The 20,729-nt window shown below is 49.9% G+C and overlaps 1 protein-coding gene across 1 annotated transcript; it reads right to left on the bottom strand.

Annotated features, from left to right (window-relative positions):
* Positions 1-5,123: 5,123 nt before the first annotated feature.
* On the bottom strand, positions 5,124-10,870 carry LOC123052953 (protein LONGIFOLIA 1). Its single transcript, XM_044476322.1, has 5 exons — positions 10,323-10,870; positions 9,175-9,242; positions 7,005-9,086; positions 6,521-6,671; positions 5,124-6,118 (listed from the first exon to the last, which is right to left on the bottom strand). Exons 1-5 carry the CDS (start codon positions 10,468-10,470, stop codon positions 5,337-5,339), a joined length of 3,231 nt encoding a protein of 1,076 aa, XP_044332257.1. The 5' UTR covers positions 10,471-10,870; the 3' UTR covers positions 5,124-5,336.
* Positions 10,871-20,729: the final 9,859 nt, after the last annotated feature.

The following is a 20,729-nucleotide window of genomic DNA, read 5'->3' as shown; positions in this document are numbered from 1 at the left end:
ACCTTGTGGCATAAGAGATGATACCAAGATACAGATACCAAGATGATATGGTATGTCTGCAATAGGAAACTATGATCACTAATGTGCACAAGTAACGTTGCCGGCAATACTCAAAGGCTAGTCTTGATGGGTAAGTTACGCAAAAGGAAGGCTAAGAGGTTAACAATGCAATGGCAAGGGAGAATGTTCGAAAGTGTCGTCGAGGTTACCGCCCTTGCGTACGGTTGATGGTGTCAAAATGGTGAAATGGGTGTTGTCGATGACGAATCTATGGCGAAGATGAGCTGCGATGATGTCGTTGTTGAACCGTCCCTAAGTAGCCGAAACACGTTAGGAAACAGAAACCACAACTCAAATTCTCAATGACCAAAATGTGTCAAAATTGACGGAGTTGGTAGCGGGTAAGCGATGGTGTTTGCGGAAAGCGGTGGTGGCTATGAGGAAATGCAATGTGGGTATTGGAGTGGCAACACAGAAGTGTGGGCGCTGGCTGGAAATTTTCGGGTGAAAAAATTCAGTTTCGTTAGGGAACGTCGGACGTCTGGTGGTGGTCGGATGACCGGTGGTCGGACGACCGGAGGCTGTCGGTCGTCCAGTGCCTGGGCGATTTCGGGCACAGGGTGAACTTCTAGGGTTCGTGGTGGAGAAGCAAAATTTGGTGAAAATTGGACGAATTTGTGGATGGAAATGGGGGAAATGATGAGGGAAAGCTAGATCCACTTGTGGCAAAGCAAATCAATGGATCAAATCCAACAAAACTTCATTACACCAATAAATCACAAAAAAAAGAATTGTGGCTATTTTTGTGGGGGTTTTCGAAATTGGGAGAAAATCAACAGAATTAGGCTAGAAAAAGAGGGGTAGGGGCTCCAAATTCGTGATCAACCTTGGCTCATGATACCAAGATGATGTAGGGTGGAACCCTAGGGGGCGATCTTTCACGATTTGGAGGGGGATTCCCTAAGAACACGAAGAACGCACAAGGGGAAACATGAGGGGAAACGAGGGGAAACACTCAAATCAATGAGAAACAATCACACATGTGCTAGATCCATGAACACAAAGAGAGATACATGATTCAAATCCAACAAAGGGGGATACAAGTAACTAGTTCTTCTCCAAGAGGAGGTCTTGGATCCACTAGGGGATCTTCTCCTAGATGGAGGGCTTGAATCCACTTGGGGGATCTTCTCTAGATGGAGGGCTTGGCCTCCAATGGAGTAGGTATCAAGTGGATGAGCAAAGCTCTATCTCTCATATGAGCTAAACCAATGCTAACCCTAGAAAAGTGGAAGAGGAGGAGTACATATAGTCTAGGGGGTCGAATGGGTACATGGGCCTCGGCCCAACACACTGTGCGCAGACAGGCGTCAGTCGCCCGGCACCTACCGGACGTCCGGTGGCTCGTGAGGGTCCGGTCGTCTGGATGGCGCCGGTTATCCGGTGATTCTGCTCTGGTCAGGCGCCGTCGGATGTCCGGAGGGTGTAGGTCGTTCGGGGCTCGATCGTCCGGAGGTCTTCAGAATTCCGTTAATTTCCCTTCTGTGATGTGACACCGGATATCCGGACCCGGGTGGTCGTCCGGACGCTGGGGGTGTCGGACGTCCGGTCCGTGCCGGTCGTCCGGTCATTGTAGCATTCGCTGGCTGGGACTTGGGCTGGCTGGCCCTTTAGGCATCGGACGTCCGGCCTGGTCCGGTCGTCCAAAGGTTGTAGTTTTCCCGGCAGCTCTTCTTCTTGGTTCTTGTAATTGGTGTCCTCGCCATCTTGGACGTTGGGTGTAGTTGCTCCTGGTCCGGTCGTCCTCTAGGTACCTGATCACACATAGGGTTTCCGCTTGAGGTAGTAGCCATGTCTCACATATGGAAAGTGGTAGTTTGGAGAGGAGCGAGTTCACCTTAGTTTCGATAGCCCTTGCTCGAGCTCTAGTCATTGGTCCATGTGGTGTCGTAGGAGACAAAGGTAGGTCCATGGGGATGACCTTAGGATGCTCCGCATCATGCGCCGTCTCAGCCAGGTTGAAGAACCATTCGTTCACTTCGGCCTCGGTGGGTACCCTCCAATCTGCTAGGGCACCCCTGGCATTGCATGCCGGCATCATGCCACAATGGAGTCCTTGGTGGTGGTGTTGCACAGAGGGATGACTCCTTCCGGCAAGGTGAAGTTGCAGCCCCTATTGAAGAGCTGGCAAATGAGTCAGTAGTGCTCCATGACAGTCAGATTGTTGTGAAGGCATGGGTGTAGCCGCATCATGTCGGTAGGGTTCCCATACTCCCAAGCTTGTCAGACTCCTCTCTCTACAGAGGAGAGATCCGGCGTCTGGTGAAGTCTGCACCAACCATCTCAATGATCAACCCAAGAGCCTTGAGCATCGAGATTCTGTCCAGAGCAAGGCCAAGCTTGTCGTCATTAGGGCCCATGTCGCTCCAGCGCGGGTTCCTCTCTATCTTCCTGGTTCTGGGAGCGCGGTATGCCGGGAAGTTCTCATGCTTAATCCATCACCATTTAGACCTCCATTCAGGCCACTTGATGTGCAGCTTGCCGTCGAGGTAGTGCTTCTTCATTCCTATCCTTAGGATCCAAGTGATGCTGCCGGAGAGAGCATCACCTTTCTCAATCTGGGGAATGAATAAAGGGCGGAACAGAGGCACATTGGGCACGACCCCCACAAAATTTTCACAAAAATGTGCAAAAACAGACGTGCAGGTGATGGCACTGGGAGAAAAGTCTAGCAACCTGAACCCGTATGACCTCATAATCTCATTGAAGAAATCTTAGAAGGGGGGACACAACCTGCAGTAGAAATATCCGGCAAAGAATTGATACTTATCAGCACTGTGGGAGACGGTTCCTAAGAGCACGTCTGTGGCTTCATGGTCCTTCGTCTTCCTCGCCCATACATACGCGTACCGCGTCGTCACTGTCAGCGTTAGCGGGAAGACGATGTTCTCCCTCCGCTGCTTAGCGAGGGCTGCTTTCCTCCTCTCCGCTTTTGAGTCAGCCTTCTTCGGAGCCATGGCGATTGTTGAAGGTGGATTTGGTGGGAAGCGCGAGCGGGGCGGCGCGGTGGCGGAGTGCTCAGTTTTGGCAAGGAAGAAGAAGATGGGCGCGTGAGATGGATTGTGAGCAAAGGAAGCGGTGGATTGAGCACCGCAACCGCAGATTCCTTTTTATGGGGAAGGCGCGGGGCTGGTGGCTCCTCACTGCTTGGTGTGGCAACGCTTTCGCAGGCGCACAACCGCTTGTTGTCAGTTAGCTCCACCTCTCCCACGTCCCGCATTTAACGCGTCATCGTGGGCGTGCAGTAAAAGTGATCATTATGGACAGTTATCCTTTGCCACGTGTGTCCGTGCATTGTTTCGGGCCTAGCTCAACAACGTCTCACATGTGTGTGTGGCCCGGGCCCGGGGGCTCCTATCGGTGTATTGAACATGGGTGTTCATACCCTGACGATGCACAGATAGTTGTAGCCATCTTGGCGGCAAGGGCTTGTCGAAGGATAGCCTCTCTAATACACTCAAGACTTGGTTATCAAGACCGTGAAGAAGACCTCCATGCAGGTCATCGAGAAGTACTAACAGCAGTACTGAAGATCAAGACTCAAGATGCCGACAAGCTTTAGACCGATAAGGCTCCGGACTGGCAAACTTTGCCCACCGCTCCACCGTGGCAATGGCCAGAGACTTGCCAACAATCGAGCGAGCAAGTGGTTAGGTGGGGCTTATCGGAACGCGTGTCGGCCTGCCGCCGAAAAAGCAACTTTATTGATACCCGTCCAAGGGGTGTGTCGATAGAATAGAAGTAGCTGGGCGAGCGGTACAGGTGGAGATGGACTACCTTGCCGGCATTCTTCCCTAGCGTGACACCTATCGGAGCATTTATTGGTTTTGTCCTAACCCATCAGAATTAGGTATGATAGTATTGTAGCCACTATGTGCTTCTGTATTTACCATTTTACCACTGTGGTAGCCTTTTTCATCTATAAAAGGAGGCCCATGTCAACCTTTACAAAGGTCGACACTCTGCCCATTTGCACTATGTAATTGCGCTTCCCGAGCACCTTACCGGCAAGCTTGCGCTGTCTTGTAACTTGAGCATCTTTTCACGTATAATTCCACCAAAGCAGAGTAGGGTTTTACGCCTCACGGCGGCCCGAACCTAGGTAAATCTTGTGTGTTTACTTGTTGGATCTGCTCTTTGTGTACTGTGATTCCCACAGCCGAACCACCAAGGGGCCTTGTTGGTCCTAAAGATTGTCGTTCGTCGACACGGCTAGTGGCATAAAACTGGAGGAAGAAGACCGCTAGTGTACTTTTTAATCGTTTTGTGTGTTTTTGCTTTTTCATCGTACTGAGATGGTTGATAATCATCAAATATAAGATGCCCTTTGGATGTCTTTTCTCAAAAGAAAATATGGGATAAAGAATGCGGACGCGGTTGTTCTGATCGCGTGCTCATGTGAGCTCAGATGAACAGTAAAATCAAAATAGATTGAAAAAAATCCATTTTTCTTCTGTGTGAAACATTGTCAATTTTTTGATTGCTCGCAAAATTTCATCTCCAGATGAGACTCGTGGAAAATGTGCCAAAAAAATATATCAAAATCAATGCTCCAAAACGGTGTTTTCAAATGCATTTTGGAGCATCAATTTTGTTTTCTTTGCCATGTTTTCCACGAATGTCGTTTCATGATGGAATTTTGCAAGCTATCAAAACATTTGTCAATGTTTCACACCAAAAAAATCAAAATTTCTTGAATTTGTTTTTCATATTTTTTTACTGTCCACCCGAGCCCATGTGAGAACAACACTTTCATAGAAAATGCCCACAATTCTGAATTCTGATGATATATTCACAAGAATTTAGATTATTATAACATGAGAGTTTGGATTAATGAAACTTGTGGTAGGTGCAAAGGGTTTTGAACTGGAAATGCACCACAGTGAAATCCCAAATGTGTTTGAGAAAATATGTACAGAGATGATCAATGCGGGCTTTGTACAGCAAACATTTGATCACACGTTTTCTCAGTCTCCGCATACACTTATAATTGTCTTTCTTTGTCCGGGTGTTTTTCATATGCACCCGTTTATACACTATTTCAAATTACAAAATCCATGCGATTATTTGAGTTCAGAAGCACACACAATTATATTCCAGAGAGAAACGCCGTCGGGTTTAAAAACAACTATATATAAGTTAACATTTGGAATAACAAGGTAGGTGTCCCAAACATGCACTCCTACTTGAGGTTTCTGCATTGCCCACACTCAATCCTCACACAGCGCCTATTTACCTCCTCTCTTCAGACAAGCCAGATCTTGAGACAACTTAAGTCAAGTGAAGAGGCGCCTCCTGCCGCGCCTGCCAGCCCTTGCCTGTGGCCCGTCGGCAGCCTCGCCACGAACCACCTCGTCGACGAGCTCCTTGAATATTGACCTCTCGATCTCCAGTATCATCCCGGGGAGCTGCTGCTGGCCGAAGCTCGTCGTCCACCCTTCCAGCCTGTGCAGGATCTCTGCGTCAGGTATCACACTGCTGCTCTTCTCCTGGCACATCCGCGATCTCTCTGTCTTCAGGTACTCGATCTCTGAGCAAATGGCCTTCACCAGCTGCTGACCGCTGGACACCTCCCTGGCTCCGGTGAGCGAGCTAGCCGCATGGACCGAGGTTTCTTTCTCAAACTTCTCGAGGAGGAGCATGTTCACGGCATCGAACATTAGCTTCCGGTGAGCTCTCTTGGGGTCGTCAGACCTTCTGCTTTGATGGACGCCCTCAGGTTTGGAGGTCCATCCGGACTTGCGTTGCTCCAGCACGAGGAACAAGTCAGGATTGATGGGGTAGCCCGAGGCGTGGAGCTGGATTTGCGACAGGCCCGTACCCAGGTCTTTCATCAGAAGGCCCGAGGCCAGTAGGATCTCCGACACATAGCGGTGGTCCGGAATTTGTGTCTCACACAAGAAAGCAATGTGATCCACAGGAGGGGCCTCATCGTCATCCTTGGTTACAGTCAATTGCTGGAGCTTCTGAAGAAGGCTCGCTACATTTGCGAGCTTGTTGTTCTCGGACTGAGCAGTGGGCTTTGTTGGCTTTGCATCTGATAGATGCCGCTGATCATCTGCGAGTTCCAAGGAAAAAGAAATTAGCCACTGGAAAGCACCCAATATCCACCAGTCTATATATGCCAGTACACTATCAATCCATAGCCATCCAGGTCAAAAGATGCCACTATGTAAACATGAAATTCTATCTGTGGACCAAAGGTACTATCGCTGTGCAAAACAACTGTCGGTTGCACATATACATCCAACAAGCATGATAGTGAGTAAACATAACGAGATTCATGATCCTCCGGTCCAGGGAAATTGAAATGTCGAAGCAGGAAGTAAGGTGAACAACTTTTAAGATCTTTCCATTTAACGCTAACAAAAGTCGAGTTTTCTATTTTAAAGGAACACAGTTTCCAGTTTATATGATCAAGAAACAAAGTTAGCAAAGCTGGCGAACTAGCTGATCTTACCAACATTAGGTGAATCTGAGGTCTTGCTGGTACGGAACAAATTCTCCTGGTCAAATGAATAGTCCAAGACAGAGACTGGACTTGGCCGCTCAGGGACAGCTGCTGCGTGATCCACAGATGACAGGTCCTTGTTTGCATCATAAGAGGTTTTCTGAACAGATGAATACCATAATAATTAGAGAAGTGGCATGGGGCACTAGTAATATTTCAAGACTTCAGTATTAAAGCGGGCTGGTGGGTTTGCTATGTAGATCCTTTTGCATCTTGCGGTTTTATGAAGATGAATTAGCAATTGTAATACTATCTTGTCGCAAAAAAATTATAATACTATCTTCACACCAATACAACTTTGAAATATACACCTTTTCTCAAAAAAAAAAATCCCGAAAAGGGATAAACCTGGCCTCTGCATCATACGATGCACACAGCCAATACACCTTTTCTCGATGAATGGAAGGATAATATGAAAGAAGAAATAGCTTACCACTTTTTGTGGATTCCTTCCTAGTGGAGTTTGATTGCCTTGTTGGAAGTTCGATGCATTAACTTCTGCAGATCTGTCAGCACTTGTTACTTCTATGTCCAGCTCTGATACAACACTCATACTGCCATCCGACATTAAAGACATATCATCGCCTTGCTGGTTAAGACTTCTTGTCCTGCTCTTTGCAACATTTTGATGACCATCTTCACCTTGAGCAAGCTTTCTTCTAACTTTGCTTCTGGGTGATACTGTATCCAAGTGACTCTTATCCACAGATTGCCTTTGGTTCTTGTTAGCCTCAGGAGAAGGAACAGGCAATCTAGACCTTCGCTCCATGTCGAGCTTTTTCTGTGGTAATCTGGGGCTAGTGGAGTTTTTATGCTTTAGCATTCCATTATTGTCTCTTGGTAACTGCTGTCTTCTGGATGAGCTCTCAGTCATCAACTGCGAACTAGACTTCTGTTTCCTGCTCGTCACTTCATTTCTTCCATTTGGTCTCCTATCAGAAGCAAGGGGTTGAGAAGCAGGCACCGTTGGACTAGATTTCAGACGTTGCTCAGCAGCTGCCCTATTGATCTTTGGCATTTTCCTTTTGTCAGTGCTATTGACTGTCCGCAGCTGCGGTAAATCTGAGAGCCCCCTCAATGGAACAACAGGAGAATCTGCGTCACCCGAAAAGTCTGCGGAATTTGCAGGCTTCATGATCACAATAGGAGATTTAAAGAATTTGTCTGCAATGCTCTCTTCTTCCATTGATGGCGATGGGGCCCCTTCAGACATCTGATTGGAGTTTGTGTTACAGCTCAGTCTCGGATTAGCATCAGTCACCTCTTGGTTATTGTAGTCATCATCATATAACTTGATCATTGATGCTTCCTCGCGTTTCTTGTTCTGTAACAGTCCTTTTGCTTGCATCGAGTCCAGGATCTGCTTAAGTGCCCTCAGGTCCTTGTTTGAGTGCTGAAAATCAAGGTCATTGAGTCGTTTCTCTATCTCACTGTAAACTGATGCAGCAGGTTGCTCTTTTCCATGAGCCCCCTTGGACCCTTTCGGCAATTTTCTGGGTAGCACGATCCTTTCCTGCTTCCAAGGTGCGGTTTCAGCTGGGAACTTAGAGTTAGGAACATTCCTGATTGTTGCATCCAGATTCCTGTGTTGCCTACGAGCAGGCTCATTATGCGAGGAGAGGCTCAAAGGGAGCAGTATATGTTCTTGCTTCCTCTCTTGAAGTGATTTGGGTGCCTGCGGTGATATCACCTTGTTGTCGCTGGGCTCAGGCAACTCTTCCAAACCCATGAGTTTTGCAACGACACTTGGAAGACGCTTAGAGGCTGCCGGTTGTTCTTTCTGGATCTCTGCATTGGATTCTTTATCAGAACCAAAACTGGTACTCCTCTCTGTGTCATCCATGTTCGGCTTCGGCCGCGAGTCCATTTCCCGGGTCCTAAGAGGGCCTTCCTTGATGTCCAGCGACAATCTTGGCATCTCCCTATGTTTTGATGCCGATTCCCTCCCGTCGTATGAGAACCGAGGAGCATCGTAAGACAGCCTTGGTTGGTGGCCAGATTCAGATGGACTCCAAGAGGATTCCCTGAGCTTGGCCAGCACTCGGAGCGACTCATTGATGTCCATGGTTCCCTTGCTCTTTCCTTGGATATCACTGCTAGGGGACTCATCCAAGCATGTTGCTGGATCTCCACCTCCACGGTTGTATGTGTAATCTGCCACTGCTGCTTCCATTGTGGAAGTTCTGGCTGACAAATCACGAGTATCTCTGTAAATCGAATCCTTTACCAGATTTCTTATACCAAGAGTAGGGTGGCTGGATTGAGCTGAGGGTGTGTTGGTGAGGGTATCAACCAGGAGATAGTCCGGTCCATTGTCACTCTCAGGCGAGCTCTTGAGCCTCGGCGAGCACTTGAATGGTTTCTCCGGAAATAGCATTCGATCAGTTGAGGATAGGTCCTGTTGTGTTGATCTATTGCCATCAAGGGAGGAAAACGATGAACATGATGATGATGAGGTCTCCATTGTTGACGTTGCTCTTTGATTTTCAATCCAGCTTTTACTGAAGTTCTTGTCCTGAATACAGATTGCAGCAAGTCAGTCAAATTGTGAAAGGCTGGAAGCCTGTTGAAGGAGTACATTTACATTGACAAGTGAGACTCACGAGAACAATCTGGGGTCCGTATCTTGTGCGCTCTTCCCCTACGCTCGGACTGCTTGACAGTGCATTGCCTGTTTTAGTAAGTGAGACAGTTTTCAATGGTAAGCCAGCCTAAACAAATGCATTGAATCCTCAAAAAGAAGAAGGGGGAAATATTGCTTCTTATGGAAAAAATACATGGCCCGAGCAAGAGAAAAAGTTGATCAATACTGTTGCATTATAAAAGAAAAGAAACAAAAATGTCACTGTCATTGTTGTCCAAATATACACTACACTTTTCTAGTTGGAACTATCACCAAAGAAGAAGAAATTGTCAGTGTCATTCGTTGTCCAAATATAAACTTTTTTGTGAAAAGAATCCTCTTCCAATTTGTGGAATCATTTTCATTGTTGTCAACATTTACAGACGGGTATGGCTAGGTTTTACTCGACTAAGACTTAACCAAGTCTTAGTCAAGTGATATAGTATAAGAAGAAAAAAGAAAAAACTGAAGAACTTTTTTTTGTACGAATCTCCATGCAAAATCAAAGGACTATAGCATCGAGTGAGACATAACGAAGTCTCCGTCGAGTGAGACTTAGCAAAACTGTTTACGGATACTAGATTTTATTATCGGAAGCAGGGTCTAATCTGTCTGTCTGCATGACATAGTGACATATTTTGTCGGTCATCCGGGACCAATTTCCGGCTAATCAGCGCCGGTGCAGATAAAAAATATTACAATTCTGAACTAAAGATTTCATTCAGACATAAACTTCCCTCTGCCTCCACCCTACTATATTAAAGTAGGTATAGTAATTAAATTCCTGCATCTGGGTGGCTCGCCCAAAAAAAGGGGAAAAGGCTACAGTAGATCGCAGCAATCGGCAGCAGCACCTAGCGATTCAATGTGGAAAGAAAGAAGGCCGAAAAAACAGGAGCATGTGCTGAGACCATGCTAAAGCAGAGCCCTGATCTATCGATCTTCCAAAAGCAGAGCCCTGATCTATCGTATCATATCACGGTGGCATACGAACATTAACGTACGTAATTGCTTCAAGGAATAGGAATTGGTGAGACGGAATGAATCCATGCATGTTTGGAGCAAGCAAAGCAGAAGCATGTGCGGCGGGAAGGAAGGAAGGAAGGAAGGAGAGGATGGCAACCTAACCTGGGGGGAGAAGCCTCTTGTGGGAGTGGTGGGCGGCGATGGGGTAGCGGCGGTCGAAGGCCTGCAGGATCCCGGTGACGCAGCCGATCTGGCGGTGCAGGTCCGGCCGCCTGTCCTCTCCCAGCGCCTCAAGGTACTTGGCCGGCATCGCCTCCTCCCCTCTTCCAAATCCCCAAAATGCAGGGAGGAGGAGGAGCAGCAAAGCAAACCGACCGGCGGTCCTCCCCTTGCTACCAGCTCAGCAGTGTGGTAGCTCAATCATGGTCTTTTCTTGTAAGGAGGAGGGGAGCCAGCCCAGAGGGGCAGAAGGAGATGTTGTGAGTGTGAGCGGTGAGCGTGAGGGGCATGGCCGCCCTCACCGCTCTGGGACTCGAGGTAGCTGATGGAGGGTGGTCGTCTTGTTGTTGCTGCTCCGCTGCTCTATCTCTATGGCTGGGGCTGGGACTGGGACTGGGAAGGAAGAAGAGTTGCGAGGGTGAGAATGGGGAGGAGGGGCTGGAGAGAAGAGAAGAAGGCCATTGTTAACCCGGTCGTTTTACCGGAATGTAATGTGAGTACCACTGTCCTGTTAAATGCAGTTAAGGAGGACTGACGTACATGTATACTTGGGTACTAGTGTATTGGGACCTGGCATTTCCGTTCCAGGCAGTGCATAAACTAAACTAAACTAAACCACCTAACTAACTATTAGGAGATGTGGCCTCTAGCTGGAGGAGATGTGGGTGGGCGCGGGCCGGGGGGTTCCTTGTTCTCTTTCTCAGCACCCCATGTGCCGCTCCAAGGCCCTGTACCCACCATCACCATGAGAGAGAGAGATGCTTGTCCACTTGTCCATCTCCTCTCTCTCATCTCTCTGTATGTGTATGTGTATATGTATGTGCAGTATGTGTATGTGTATGTGTATGTGTATGTGTATGTGTATGTGTATGTGTATGTGTATGTGTATGTGTATGTGTGTGTGAGAGGGAGTCAACATCAGTTTGTCATTTTGCAAGTGCCCATGGCCATGGGGAAGTGAAGAGTTTGGTCGTTGGGTTAGGTAAAAACGTGTCTCCTTCCAAACCCAGTAGGACTACTCGTCAGTTGGGTTGGGTTGGGTTGGGTGAGGAGGAAGAAGAAGACGATACTAAATCTGACAGCGTCTTCTTGCAGCCATTAGCTGTGCTTTGTCCAAAAATTAGTGGGGGGCTGCTCCTGCAAATGAAATCATCCATCTGGCCTGGTGCGTCTTCGGGTCAAGGACGCATTCAATGTGAGTGGCAGGGCAGGGCAGGGCCAACTAACAACACCGCATTCATGGTGTGGATCCGTGCGTCATGAGAAAACCAGCAGCAATTCTTGGCGTTGAAGCATGCATTGCACACTCTGCTCTGCTGCAGACTGAAGGCAAGTGATATATCTCTATGTCTGTCACACACCATTTCTTCTCCTTTAAATCTGCACCCCTCTTTTTTCCTTCTTTTATTTTTTTGAAGCGGCCGGCATTGCCGGCATTTCATTGATTTAAGCAGAAGGGAGAGTGACAAGGGGTGATCAAGTGATCAAGAGGGAGAAAATTACAACTGCTCCGCAAGTAGAAGGGAACTGCGGGTCCAAGATCATAGGGGAATACTTTCACGTCACTTCCCCAAAGGGTAACTCTATGCACTTTGCCCCGGCCATCCTCCATTGCTCAATGTCGCGCTTGCAAGCTTCAATGATGTGCCTTGCGTTTGCCTGTTTCCCTCTGAATGTGCAAGCGTTGCGCTCTAACCATATATGCCAGGAGATCGGCGCCACAACGTTTTTACACCCTTCCTGTGGCCAGGAGCGGCTGCCGCTATAATCCTTTGCACTCGGTCCGTTGTTGTTGTTCCTCTACGCCAGGAAGTCTGATCCAGAGAGGCACAGCCGTTCCAGGTTGCCCCCGCGTGCCAGACTTGCAGTGCAACCGGGCACTCCCAGCAGAGGTGTACTGAAGTCTCGAGGTTGCGCATGCACATCGGGCAAAAATATCCATTGTCCCAGCCTCTCCTTTGCAGACGATCATTGCACCACAGTCTATCAAGGTGCAGCAACCAAAGAAACATCTTGATCTTGCCCGGCGCCCAGACTTTCCAGATGATGGATTTGAAGGAGGTAAGCTGTCTACTGTTGAATTGGGCATTGTACGCGGAACTTGTTGAGTAGCAGCCTGAGGCGCTGAGCTTCCAGGTAATACAGTCTTGGGTTACTGGAATGAGAGTGAGGGCAGCCTGCTTGATCTCCCTCGCAAGCTGCACCACCTGCAGTGCAATGACGTCCGGGTCACCTCGCCTCAAGTCCAGGATCCATCTGTCGTCGTGCAACGCGTCCTTGACTGAACGGTTCTGTTAGATGTGTATAGTCTCTTTTCGGTATATCCCCATTGTATAAGGGGTTTCCTGCACTTTACCACACATGTATATGTAATGGCCTTTGGCCCTCAGTAAAGCTCAGTTGCTCACTTATCTAACATGGTATCAGATGCTAGGTTAGCCCCGCTCTCTCGCACGCCGCAACTCCGTGCGCCCCCCTCCTAGCTTCCCTCGAATCCTGCCGTTCCAGCCCATTCCGTCGCTGGCTGGCCGGATCCGGCACCCGCTTCTGCCGCCTGCCCGGACCAGGCACTCCTGCTGCGCCCGAAGCTCTTCTTCTCTAGCCGCCGACCTTGCCCTCCACGCACCTGGCCCGCCTGCCCGCCGGCGCCCCCGCCGCTATCCGGCCGCTGCTGCCCGCGGCTGCCTGCACCAGGCCGCTCGCCTTCGTGCCCCTGCCTCTGTTCGAGCGGGGATCGAGCCCCGCCCGCTCTGCCCTTGCTCTAGATCGAGCCCCGCCCGCTCGTCCCTGCTTCAGATCGAGCCAGGCCGCCCCGCCCGCTCGTTCCTGCTCTAGATCGAGCTAGGCCGCCGGCCCCTGCTTCGGGTTGTACGGCGCCAGGTCGCCCGCCCTCGCGCTTCTGATCGAGCGGGGTTGCCTCGCTCGTCCTCCAGCCCGATCCCGATCGGGTATCTTCAGTTCGTTGACCAAAAAAACAGAAGCTGAACAAAGAAAGCAAAAGCAGACCTTGCTATGTCTTCTTCGGGCTATGTTGTTGTTCCTAGGTGTTCGGTGATCTTTGATGGCACCAACTACGCTGAGTTTGTGGGCTTCATGCGCATTCATATGCGTGGCCTTCTTTTGTGGGGTGTTCTTTCTGGCGAGGTCCCCTGTCCGCCATGCCCTGTTGCGCCAGTGGCCCCAATCCCACCGGTGCTACCGGTCCTTGCTGTTGATGCTTCTCAGGCTGACCGGGATGCTGCCAAGGCTCAGGATGATGCTGCGGTTGATGCTTATGATCAGCAGCTATCCGCTTATTCCGATGCTCTCTCTGTGTACCGGGATGATCTGTCTGCTTACACTCAGTGGTGCAATGATAATGCTCGAGCTGCTGCTGTTCTCACTGCGAGTGTCCTCCCTCAGTTTGCTTCCGAGTTCATGGGACTTGGCACAGTTGCGGCGATGTGGTCTTATCTCTGTCAGCGCTATCAGCCCTCTGGTGATGCTCTCTACCTATCTGTGGTACATCAGGAGCATGCACTCCAGCAAGGTGATTCCTCTGTTGATGAGTTCTATTCACAGTGCTCTGCCATCTGGCGTCAGCTTGACTCTCTTCGGACCGTCGTTTGTGGAACTTGCCGTTGCTGTCAGACTACACGGTCCGATTTGGAGTTCCAGCGGGTTCACGAGTTCTTATCTCGTCTTCGCTCTGAGTTCGAGCCTCGCCGTGCTCACCTGCTCGCTCGTGGTCGTGTTCCTATCTCAGAGGTGCTTGCTGAGCTTCGTGCTGAAGAGACCCGCCTACGCTCTGCTGGGTTACTTGTGGTTCCATCCGTGTTGGCCGCCCGAGCTCCTATGCCCCCTGCTCGCCTCACCGCTCCACCACTCCTGCCTACTCCTTCAGGGGGGGTCGTCCTTCTTATGCTGAGAGGGGCCGGTCACGCCGTGACACCTTCTTTGGCTACTGCTCTCGGCCAGGTCACCCAGAGTCTGATTGCCGTGAGAAGAAGCGAGACCAGAGGCGCTCCTCTTCCAGTGGGACTCCTGGATCCTCCTCGACCCCGTCACTCACTGACCAGGACATTATGATGCTCAAGCGTCTCTTAGCTTCCTCAGGCTCTTCGTCGACCGGTTCCGCTGCTGCTGTGACTGCAGCCACTGCTCCACCACCGCAGACATCTACACAGTCAGGTACATCTTCGTGGGTTCTGGATTCTGGAGCCTCTTTTCATATGTCTTCTGATTCTTCCATGCTGTCTTCTCTTCGACCTCTTGATTCGCCTGTTAATGTTCTTACCGCTGATGGCACACCTCTTCCTTCACATGTTCCTCGCCTCACCATGAATCTTTTTTCCGCTGCCCAACTTACTGATTCTGGTTGTCGTGTCATTCTTGATACCGACTCTTGCTCCATTCAGGATCGTCGCACCAAGGCTTTGGTTGGTGCTGGCCCTCGGCCCCGTGAGTCAGAGGGCCTTTGGGAGGTTGACTGGCTTTGTGTTCCTTCCGCTACCACCACTTCAGCCAGCTCCCATGCTCTTGCTGCCTCTTCGTCTGCGTCCTTCCAGCAGCGGCATCATCGCCTTGGTCACATATGTGGCTCTCGCTTGTCTTCTTTAGTTCGTCAGGGCCTCTTAGGGTCTGTATCTGGAGATGTTTCTTTACATTGTAATGGTTGCAGACTTGGCAAACAGACCCAGTTACCTTATCCTATCAGTGAGTCGGTATCTCAGCGTCCTTTTGACTTAGTTCATTCTGATGTATGGGGTCCTGCTCCCTTTGATTCGAAAGGTGGTCACCGCTACTATATCTTGTTTATTGATGATTTCTCTCGCTACACTTGCCTCTACTTTATGAAATCTCGTAGCGAGCTTCTCTCTATATACAAACGTTTTGCTGCCATGGTTCACACCCAGTTTTCCACACCCATTCGTACTTTTCGTGCTGACTCCGCTGGTGAGTTTATCTCCCAGCTGTTGCGTGGTTTTCTTGCGGAACAGGGTACTCTTGCCCAGTTCTCATGTCCTGGTGCACATGCTCAGAATGGCGTTGCCGAACGTAAGCATCGTCATCTACTTGAGACGACTCGTGCTCTGATGATTGCCGCTTCTCTCCCACCCCATTTTTGGGCTGAGGCTGTTTCTGCATCCACCTATCTCATCAACATACAGCCATCGACTGCTCTGCAGGGTGGTATTCCTATGGAGTGTCTCACTGGTCGCTCTCCCGACTACTCAGCTCTTCGTATGTTTGGGTGTGTGTGCTATGTCCTTCTTGTCCCGCGAGAACGCACCAAACTGACTGCTCAGTCGGTTGAGTGTGTTTTTCTTGGCTACAGTGATGAGCACAAGGGCTATCGTTGCTGGGATCCTGTTGGTCGTCGTTTGCGCATCTCGCGTGATGTGACCTTTGACGAGTCTCGCTCTTACTACCCACGTCCTTCTACCTCGAGCTTCTCCGTGGACGATCTTTCTTTTCTTCTTCTCCCTGATACACCCTGCTATGTGCCTCCTCATGTTTTTCCTCCTCCGCCTGCACCTCTCCTTCCTTCTCCTTCACAACCGACACCATCTTCCCCATTCTCCTCCTCCAACTCTCCACCATCATCTCCAGTCAGTCGCCCTCTCTCACCATTTCCTCTTCACTATACGCGTCGCCCTCGTTCTGAGGATGTTTCCCCTGATGCGCCTTCCACCTCTGGTGCACCTCCTTTCACGCCTCCCCCGTTTCATAACCTCCGTGCTCGGCCTCGCCCACCGCCTGATCGCTACTCTCCTGATCGGTACGGTCTCTCTGTTATTGCTGAGCCCACTTCCTATCAGACTGCCATGACTCAGCCTGAATGGCAACTTGCGATGGCCGAAGAGCTTGCTGCCCTTGAGCGTTCTGGCACATGGGATCTGGTTTCCCTTCCTTCCGGTGTTCGTCCCATCACCTGCAAGTGGGTCTACAAGATTAAGACTCGCTCCGATGGTTCTCTTGAGTGCTGCAAAGCTCGTCTTGTGGCCCGTGGTTTCCAGCAGGAGCAGGGACGCGATTATGATGAGACATTCGCTCATGTGGCTCACATGACCACTGTCCACACTCTTCTTGCTGTGGCTTCTGTTCGTCAGTGGTCTATCTCTCAACTTGATGTCCAGAACGCCTTTCTCAATGGCGAGTTGCGTGAGGAGGTTTACATGCAGCCACCATCGGGGTACTATGCTCCTGACGGTATGGTCTGTCGACTTCGCCGCTCCCTCTATGGTCTTAAACAGGCCCCTCGCGCCTGGTTTGAACGCTTCGCCTCTGTGGTGACTGCCGCTGGTTTCTTGCCCAGTGATCATGATCCCGCGCTGTTTGTTCACACGTCTCCTCGTGGTCGGACTCTTCTCCTTCTTTATGTTGATGACATGATCATCACTGGTGACGACTCTGACTACATCGCCTTTGTTAAGGCCCGCCTTCACGACCAGTTCCTCATGACTGATCTTGGTCCTCTTCGCTATTTTCTTGGGATTGAGATCTCCTCGACCTCTGATGGCTTCTACATCTCTCAAGAGAAATATATTCAGGATCTTCTTGCTCGAGCTGCTCTCAGTGATGACCGCACTGTTGTGACTCCTATGGAGCTCAACGTTCAGCTTCGTGCCTCTGATGGTGACCCTCTTCCTAATCCCACTCGCTATCGTCACCTTGTTGGTAGCCTTGTCTATCTTGCTGTTACGCGTCTTGACATCTCCTATCCTGTTCACATCCTGAGTCAGTTTGTCTCGGCCCCCACCTCTGTCCACTATAGTCACCTCCTCCGTGTTCTACGATATCTTCGTGGCACTATCTCTCAGCGCCTTTTCATTCCCCGCTCCAGTTCTCTTGAGCTCCAGGCTTACTCTGATGCTACCTGGGCTAGTGATCCCTCTGATCGACGCTCGCTGTCTGCTTACTGTGTCTTTCTTGGTGGCTCTCTTATTGCCTAGAAGACAAAGAAACAGACTGCAGTTTCTCGCTCGAGTACAGAGGCTGAGTTGCGAGCCATGGCTATGCTGACGGCTGAGGTGATCTGGTTACGGTGGTTGCTTGAGGACTTTGGTGTGTCTGCTGCCACCTCGACTCCCTTACTGTCAGACAATACTGGTGCTATCAGTATTGCGCGTGACCCGGTGAAGCATGAGCTCACCAAGCACATCGGTGTGGATGCCCACTTTGTGCGTGCTGCTGTGCAGGATCAGACTCTCGCTCTTCACTATGTGCCCTCTGAGTTACAGTTGGCTGACTTCTTCACGAAGGCACAGACTCGAGCGCAGCATGCCTTTTTCCTCTCCAAACTCAGTGTTGTTGATCCACCATGAGTTTGAGGGGGGTGTTAGATGTGTATAGTCTCTTTTCGGTATATCCCCATTGTATAAGGGGTTTCCTGCACTTTACCACACATGTATATGTAATGGCTTTTGGCCCTCAGTAAAGCTCAGTTGCTCACTTATCTAACAGGTTCTTCCTGGTGGATCTGGCAAAAAGAGTGGGGAAGGCTTGGCAAAGTTGTCGTCCACCCAGCCATGAGCAGAACCAGAATGATGCCGTCGCTCCGTCGCCGATGGTCACCGCTGTGGATGCAGCAAACAGGGCCCTGTCCGAGGCGTCGCAGGGCGTGCCCGTTCCGACCCAGGGCCTTTCCGGGTTCTTCCAGGATTGCCATAACCAGTGCAGACGTAGAGCCCTGGCAAAACGAGGTAGATCGTGAATGCCTAGACCACCATACTGCTCAGGCGTGGTCACCGTGCTCCAGCCCACTTTGCACTTTCCACCGGACACCTCCTCATCTCCTGCCCAGAGGAAGCGCCGCCGTGATTTGTCTACGTCTTTATAGAACTTCTTTGGGACTCGAAGGGCTGTGAGTGCAAAGGTGGGCATGGCCGAAAGTACGCAGCGTACTAGGACACGCCGACCAGCCAACGGCATTAATCTGCCCTTCCAGCCGGCGAGGCGAGCCCGGATCCTGTCCAGGATAGCCTGAATATGTACTAGTCTAATACGCCCCGTCGTGATTGGGAGGCCTAGATATCTAATCGGGAAAGCCGCCGTAATGCCACCAAAGTTCTGAAGGACATCAGCCATGTCTATGTCTTCGCACCTAATGGGAGCCGCGAGAGATTTTGAAAGGTTGACCCGGAGTCCCGTAGCGTCGCCGAAAAACCGAAGCAGCTCTCCTTTTATCATCCTTTCTTTTTGTTTTTCCTTCAAACAGATTCGGACCGCTTCTTTTCATTTGGTTCAGACTCAGACTCAGACTGTTGAGCAAGTTGCAGCAAGCTGAATAAATTAAGGGACGGATGACATGGACTCTTGGCCGAATCAAATGATCAAAGTACCCTCCCCACACACTATTACTCCCTCCATTCCAAATTAGTTGACTTGAATTTATCTAAATACAGATGTATTTATACTTGTTTAGTGTCTAGATACATCCGTGTCTAAATAAATATGGGTCAAGTAATTTGGAACGGAGGGAGTACTAGTTATTGGCATTTTCGGTTTTGCAAACTGTTTTCAACTGTGGATGACTAGCAGCAGCACTTGGTCCACATTTGCGCCCAAGGATTGACCTAACACAAGGAACTGATAAGCATGGAAATCCGGACTACTACTCCCTCTGATCCATCCTCTGTCGGAGGGAGTAGTATTTATCTGTAGAAAAAGATAACAAATACTCCCTATGTTCATGTTTATGTTTAGACAATTCGACATAAATCTTTAAAACGTCTTATGTTCATGAACAGAGCATGTCTAGCGGACACGGTGTTTTTGGTCGAAATGGCCACTCTAGCAGATTTGTCATTCGGTCCCGGATCGTCATAATTTATGGTGGGCGCTCTATATTGAATCCGCGAACCTTCATATTTGGAAGTTACGGGCCGTTGGTTTGGAGGGCGCGCCATCTACCAACAGCTCGCGCGAGAGGGTAGTTTCACCTCCCTTCTCAACCTCCTGCGCATCCCATCCTCTCTCTGCCAATGGAACAGACGCCCATGGCATGGCACTGGGAGTCGTGCCAATTTATGGCGTCTGCCATGTGGCAACTGCCCGTGGTCGTCGGCGCCACGTTTCCTGTCACATTTTCCCGCCATCCGCCATGTTTTCGTGCCGCCCGCCACCCATAGTTGTAAAATGGTCGTCGCTGTGTCCGAATAGCTCACCTCCACTCATCAACCACATTTTCCCGCCACCCTCAACCTCCATTTTCCTCACCTCCACCATCACCCCCACTTCCCTCCCGTCACCATGTCGCTTCCCCTGCGGTGGGACTCGGTGCCGCTCTTGGCGGAGGAGGAGCAAATGATGGATGAGGAGCAAGCGGAGGAGGAAGATCATCATTATGCGCTAGAGGGCGCACATGCGGATCCAGCCCGCGATGAGTGTCCGGATTGGAATCCCTAAACACACTCCCTTTAGTAGAATATCCAGCACGACTACGTGCAGATCCCATATGAGAAGGAGGAGAGAGCTCGCCCAAGCAGCTCAATCAGCCATCACATGCTCACTGCCACCTCATTGTTAAGGAGGCATAGGATGAGCACAACACCACCTACGCCTAGGCCATCCGCCTCGGTGAAATCTTCAAGCACACCACCGCAGGGCAGGCATTAAAGGCCAAGAGGGGCCGAATGTGTGGTTCCAAAGGGCACATTTGACATGGGGACGGTGACATTCACCAAGATAAATCACGCCATATTGGGCCTTACACCGCTTGAAAATGTCGTCCCCGACCTCGACGACGACGGGAAGAAATGGAACGAAGAAGAGGTTACCGGACTCGTCGCGCGGTTGTGCCTAGACGATGAGTGGACTCATGACATATGCATATGGTGGGGAGCAACTAGTGATTCTCCCAAGACATAAAAAATCCTCGATGTTTGACATCAACTTTGTAACAACTTCGTAATGTAATGTAACCTTAAATTTAGTGTTTTAGTCCCTCAAACGGGTCTGTGAGTATTGAGTTGATGCAACAACAAAAAGATATGGAGGCCACATTATGGTGATTGTGTTTGCGCACAGCTGCCGCAACCTCCAAATGCATATGTAGCACGCTCCATATCCCATACGAGGATCGCACCTATGGTGACTCTGCTAGAGTTGCTCTTACACATGTAGGAATTTATCCGGTGCACCCACCTTGTGGTGCTATGGATGCATCGGATGTTGTAACACATTTTAAATGTTTCAACAAATCTAAACAAAAAAAATCTAGCACATTGACAGAACATTAATATATGTATAGCGCTGAGTGTTGGCCGACTAAAAGGCGAAATGTTCAACAGTTAGGTGTGGCGGAGATACGTATGTTGAGATGGATGTGTGGCCACACGAGGAAGGATCAAGTTCGAAATGATGATA

Source organism: Triticum aestivum, chromosome 2D (assembly GCF_018294505.1).
Source record: "Triticum aestivum cultivar Chinese Spring chromosome 2D, IWGSC CS RefSeq v2.1, whole genome shotgun sequence".
Lineage (NCBI taxonomy): Eukaryota > Viridiplantae > Streptophyta > Magnoliopsida > Poales > Poaceae > Triticum > Triticum aestivum.
The sequence above is the reverse complement of the archived record's forward strand: the minus strand, read 5'-3'. Positions and strand labels throughout refer to the sequence as shown.

Excerpts from the sequence above, each read along its gene's own strand:
- LOC123052953 (XM_044476322.1), bottom strand. The coding sequence starts at position 10,470 with ATGCCGGCCAAGTACCTTGAGGCGCTGGGAGAGGACAGGCGGCCGGAC. Across the intron at positions 9,243-10,322 it reads CAAGAGGCTTCTCCCCCCAG|GCAATGCACTGTCAAGCAGT; the intron begins GTTAGGTTGCCA and ends TTACTAAAACAG. Across the intron at positions 6,672-7,004 it reads GAAGGAATCCACAAAAAGTG|AAAACCTCTTATGATGCAAA; the intron begins GTAAGCTATTTC and ends TCATCTGTTCAG.